Below are 6000 nucleotides of genomic sequence, written 5' to 3'. Positions count from 1 at the left end.
TTATTTTTTCACAGTACGTTAAAAATCCATCATAAGACTTCGGTAAGACTTCACTGGTCTTGCAAGTAGATTGTAGGAGTTTGCAATCTGATAAAAGAGTAACATGAAAATTTACTGTATTGCCCTAATTTCATACTTCCTTGTACACAATGAATCACTCTGGGAATCTATTCCAAGGGTTATATACACAAAAGTGTCAGGAATAAAACGTTCTCCACTCTTGCATAAAAATGTGTACAGTGTATCAGGAATGGAAAACTTCCAGTTTTCCAGGGCCTGGACTTCAGGAATTTCTGCTGCCAGAAGATGAAAGGCTTCTGCTTTATTGCTCTCTTGTGCTAAGGATTAATCATCCAGCCCTGGCGTTTCTCCTTGTTGAATCCTAGATGCTATTCTGATGGCTTCTTCCAGGGATGGCTGTTCTCCAAGCTGAAACAGGAACACAAACATCAAACATGAACAATCCAAAAGCCACACTCTAAACAATGTTAAAGAAACATTATATGTCAGAGGTGAAACTTCTCTGCAATTCTGACACTTGGATTTATTAAAATATTATTCTGGCCAGGCGTGGTGGCGCACGCTTGTAATCCCAGAGCTTGGGAGGCCGAGACAGAAGGATCACACAGGTTCAAAGCCAGCCTCAGCTACTTAGTGAGACCGTTTTCAAAAAAAGTATAAAATAGGTCTGGGAGTATAGCCCGGAGGTAGAAAAGCCCCTGGGTTTCACCCCCAGTACCAAAAAAAACAAAAACAAAAACAAAAAAAAAAACAAACTATTCTGACCTAATCACCAAAAGTACAAAACCAAATTCCTACAGGGAAGAATAATTAAGTTTTTTTGAAATTTTGATAAATTCTTTATACATACAAGAAATAAGAGATGTTCACCTTAGTCAATGGAGATAGCTTCCTGAACTGTTTTCTAAAGAAAATCTACCAATGGTTGGTATTTTTCTGAGTGTGTTCTAACCTTTTATCAAGTAAACACATGGAAGACAACTCTCTCTAAGAAAGGACACTTGCCCTCAGCACCTAGGAGTCTAGATTCTCTATTTGGAACCAGTTCAGTGACTCTCCCAGAGAGTGGTTCTTTCCTTGCAGGTCTTTGACATTCCCAAGGATTCTCAGGGGCCTAGTTCAGAGTCTGTGTTTATACAGGTGCATCTCCAAGGATTAGTTCTTAAGAGATTTACAGAATCCTGCCTAGTTAGACTTGTGAATAAAGATGGCTGGTGTGCAGCCAGGCACGGTAGTGCATGCTTGTACTTGAGGTACTGAGACAGGAGGATTGCAGGGTCTCAGCCAGCCTCAGCTACCTAGTAAGGCCCTCCACAACTTAGTGAGACCCTGTTTCAAAATAAAAGAGGAGCCGGGTGTGGTGGTACATGCTTATAATCCCAGCATTTGGGAGGCTGAGTCAGGAGGATCGAGGTTTGCGGCCAGCCTCAGCTACTAAGGCCCTTTGCAATTCAATGAGACCCTGTTTCAAAATAAAGAATTAAAAAATAGGGCTGAGGGTGTCACTCAGAGGTGGAAGGTCCCTGAGTTTCATCTCAGTACCAAGAAGAAAAAAAAACCCCAAAAATCTGAGCCGGGTGTGGTGGTGCACCCTTTTAATCCCAGCATTTGGGAGGCTGAGGCAGGAAGATCACAGTTTGAGGACAGCCTCGGCTACTTAGTGAAGCTCTTTGAAACTCAGTGAGACTCTGTTTCAATATAAAGACTAAAAAATGGGCTGGGGACAAAGCTTGGAGGTAGACTGCCCCGGGTTCCATCCTCTGTACCACAAAAAAATAAATAAATAAGAAGAGTTAAAAATAGGGCTGGAGCCGGGACTGTTGGCGCACGCTTGTAATTCCTGCGCTTGGGAGGCTGAGACAGGAGGATCGCACAGGTTCGAAGCCAGCCTCAGCTACTGAGTGAGGTTCTCAGCATCTTAGTGAGACCCGGTTTCCAAATAAAATACAAAAAAAAAGGTCTGGGAGTATAGCCTGGAGGTAGAAAGTCCCTGGGTACCACCAAAAATAAATAAAGTCCCCCAGTACCACCAAAAATAAAAAAAAATTTAAAAAGGGGAGGTCTGGAGGTGTAGCGTGAAGGTAGAATGCCCATGGGTTTAATTCCTGGTACCGCCAGAAAAAAAAAAAAAAAAAAAAAAAAAAAGATGGCTGATATGGTAAAGATGGCTGATATGGTATGCATGAGGATAAATGCCTGAAGATATTATTCTTGCTATAAATTCCCCAAGAATATGCAAAGGTAGTAAAGAACAAAATGCTGATCTCCCTAAGATCACCTCAAATACAGAAATTTTCTTTCTTTCTTTTTTTTTTTTTTTTTTGAGGGTCTGGGGATGGAACTCAGGGGCATTTGACCTCCAAGCTACAGCCCCTGCCCTATTTTTTATTCTTTGTTTTGAAACCGGGTCTCACTGAGTTGCAGAGGGCCTCACTAAGTAGCTGAGGCTGTCTGCGAACCTCTGGTCTCAGCCTCCCGAATGCTGGGATTTCAAGCGTGCGCCACCACACCCGGCTCAGAAATTTTCTTAAGGTAATCTAGGTACCCATATTATTCTGTGCCCTGCCTCCAGAAAAGTTGACACACAGAGCCCAGTGTACAGGGTTGAGAGCTGTGAGTAGCACCACCGCCGAATGAGGACAGCCCACCTTGTACTCACCTGAACTGCAATCTGGGTGCCATTGGATGTGGCCACCAAGGTCAGAGGTCTGGTTTCCGTGGTCACCAAGTGATGGCTATGCTGCTGGTGCCCTATTTCTGATGAGGCTGTATGAAATGCTGCCAGGTCTTGAGCCACAATTGCAACCTTAAGTAAAAAATAAAAAGCATATATAAAGATTTAAATGAATTTTGACTCAAATAGATTAAGACCACTTTATTCAAGGAATTGTCTTTAAATTCAAAAGGAAACATTCCCTTCTTCTTCTTCTTTTTTTTTTTTTGTGGTACTAGGGATGGAACCTAGGGGCATTCTACCTCCAAGCTACACCCCCAGCCCTATTGTTTAGTCCATTTTTATTTTTTAAAACAGAGTCTTGATTACACAAGTTTTTTTTACCCCATTATTATGTATAAATACAATGCACCAATAAAAAATTAAAAAACAAAACAGAGTCTCACTGTGTTGCAAAGGGCCTCACTAAGTAGTTGAGGCTGTCCAAGAACCATAATCCTCCAGTCTCCACGCCCGGCAGGAAACATTTCCTCCTTCCTTTTTTTTTTTTTGGCGGGGCCTGGGGATATGAAACCCAGGGGCATTTGACCTCCAAGCTACACCCCCAGCCCAGTTTTTTTTATTCTTTATTTTAAAACAGGGTCTTATTTTAAACAGGTTTTTATTTTAAACAGGGTTTTATTTTAAAACAGGTTATAGAGTGAGGGACTCACTAAATAGCTGAGGCTGTGCAGGAACCATGATCCTCCAGTTTCAGCCTCCCAAATGCTGGGATTACAAGCGTGAGCCACCATGCCCGGCTAAACATTTCCTTCTGATCACAGATTTATAGAAGCCTATTGCTAGTTGGATGTGGTGCACACGATGTTTATAATACCAGTACTTGGAATGCTGAGACAGGAAGATTGCAGGTTCAGAACTGGGTTCAGAGCCGGGCGTGCCCGCACGCTTGTAATTCCCGCGCTTGGGAGGCTGAGACAGGAGGATCGCGCAGGTTCGAAGCCAGCCTCAGCTACTTAGTGAGGCTCTCAGCAACTTAGTGAGACCCTGTTTCAAAAATAAAATATAAAATAGGGCTGGGAGTACAGCCCAGAGGTAGAAAGCCTCTGGGTTCCACTCCCAGTACCACAAAAAAAAAAAAAAAAAAAAAAAAAAACTGGGTTTAGTCCCCAGTTCTGGGGGTGGGAAGGAAGAGAAGAAAAGAAACTGTAAATAGCAGTAGCAAAAAAAAAAAAAAAAAAGATATATTATTTCAAATCCTGAAAGAAAATAACTGCCTGCTTAGGTTACTATATCCAGCAGTTATCCTTCAAAATCTAAGGAGAAGCTGGAGTGGTGGCTCACACATATAATCCCAGTACTTGGGAGGCTGAAACACGAGGATTACAGGTTTGCACCTAGCCTCAGCAACTTAGTGAGGCCATCTGCAATTCAGAGATACCCTGTTTCAAAATAAAAGAATAAAACAGGGCTGGAGGGGTTCCATTCCCAGTACTACAAAAAAAAAAAAAAAAAAATCGAAAGAGATAAAGACTTTCCAAGATAAACACACACTAAAGGAATTCCAGTAAACCAGCCTTACATTACTGAGATACTTAAGGAATCCTATGACCTTAAGTAAGTTAAGGAAGTAAGCTAAACAATCACATGATCATGGGAAAGAACCAATCTCATTAGGAGATTGGAGGAACAAATGAGAAGTAGAAAAGAATCAAACACAAGAAAAATAACAGGAATTAGTATACACCTTTCAATAATAACCCTAAGTGCAAATAGTCTTAGTTCTCTAATTAAAGAATGCAGACAGCTGGTTGGATCAAAATCAAGTCCAACAGGGTACAGCAGTAGCACATGCCTGTAATCAAAGCTACTGAGGAGGGTGAGGCAGGAGGGCTGTATGATGTAGGCCAAGTTAGTGAGACCCCATCTCAAAATAAAAAGGGCTGGGGATGTAGCTCTGTGGTATAATGCCTCTAGGGAGGGAAGAATAGTTTAATTTATACTTTCAGTACCTTCCAGATGATGTATCTGTTTTGTAATCAGGAGTATATGAACATTATGGAATAGATGTAACTATCACTCTTACTTTCCAGATGAGGAAAATTAGACTCTGAGGTTAAGTAGCTCAAAAGTTGCAAAATGGGGTTCGATCTGAAGTTTATAAGCCCAACCACTGTACCATGCAGTACATATGTATCACTTTTTTTTTTTTTTTTTGTGGGACTGGGAATGAAACCCAGGTGCATTCTACCTGAGCTACACCCTCAGCGGTCCTATATTTTATTCTTTTATTTTGAAACAGAGTCTCACTGAGTTGCAAAAGCTACTCATTAAGTAGCTGAAGGTGTCCTCGAACTGTGATCCTCCTGTCTCAACCTCCTAAATGCTAGAATTACAAGCCTGTGTCGCCAGGTCTGGCTGTATCACAGTTTTGCTTTTTTCAAATTTTTGGTGGTACCAGGGATTGAACTCAGGGGCATTCTTCCTGAGTTATACTACCAGCTCCTTTGATTTCTTATTTTGAAACAGGGTCTTGCTAGGTTGCTGAGATTCTTGCTACTTGCCAAGTTTGCCCTTGAACCAACAATCCTCCTGTTTAAGCATCTGGTGTAACTTATTTTTTTGCTGTAATGGGGATTGAACCCAGGGGCATTCTGCTTTCAAGCTATACCCCAAGCCCTATTTTTTATTCTTTATTTTGAAACAGTGTCTAAGCTGCAGAGGGCCTCATTAAGTAGCTGAGGGTAGCTGTGAACTTGCGATCCTCCTGTCTCAGCCTCTCAAGTACTGGCATTACAAGTGTGCGCCACCACACCTGGCTTGGTGTAACAGTTTTATATATACATTAACTGGTATAACAAATGTAAATTACCTGCTGGCCCTCTGTCCCCTCAGTGGTGACCATAGCAACCGAGTGCGTGCCTGCTGAGGAGATGACTGCATCGTGAGCTGGGACTGTGATGGGCGTGCCATCCTGCGTTACCATTGTGATGGTGCTGCCGATGGCCTGCATGTCAGCTTGAGATATGTTGACCTGCAATACAGTGCATTTTACAAGTCAATGTTTCTTGTTAGAGTTGGCAATCTTTTTTTTTTCTCCAGTACTAGGGATGGAACCCAGGGGCATTCTACCTCCAAGCAACACCCTAGCCCTACTTTTTATTTTTTATTTTGAAACAGGGTCTCACTGAGTTGCAAAGGGCCTCATAAGTAGCTGAGGCTGTCCTCAAACTGTGACCCTCCTATCTCAGCCTCCAAAATGCTAGGAATACAAGTGTGAGCCATCACGTCTGGTTCCTATTTTT

At 42.1% G+C, this 6000-nt stretch overlaps 1 protein-coding gene across 4 annotated transcripts in view; it reads right to left on the bottom strand.

Annotated features, from left to right (window-relative positions):
- Window positions 1-345: 345 nt before the first annotated feature.
- The window catches only part of ZNF143 (zinc finger protein 143), a gene marked incomplete at both ends in the record, with an annotated part of 48080 nt that continues 42425 nt past the window's right edge, over window positions 346-6000 (bottom strand). For all 4 annotated transcript variants that reach the window (XM_080718264.1, XM_080718265.1, XM_080718266.1 and 1 more), the window contains 3 exons: window positions 346-429; window positions 2681-2827; window positions 5568-5729. In XM_080718264.1, the coding sequence (XP_080574390.1) occupies window positions 346-429; window positions 2681-2827; window positions 5568-5729 (393 nt within the window). The remainder of the gene's footprint in view (window positions 430-2680; window positions 2828-5567; window positions 5730-6000) is intronic.

The sequence above is a fragment of the Muscardinus avellanarius genome (assembly GCF_963383645.1).
Source record: "Muscardinus avellanarius genome assembly, chromosome: 1".
NCBI lineage: Eukaryota > Metazoa > Chordata > Mammalia > Rodentia > Gliridae > Muscardinus > Muscardinus avellanarius.
Note: the sequence above shows the minus strand (reverse complement) of the source record. Positions and strands in the feature narration are given on the sequence as shown.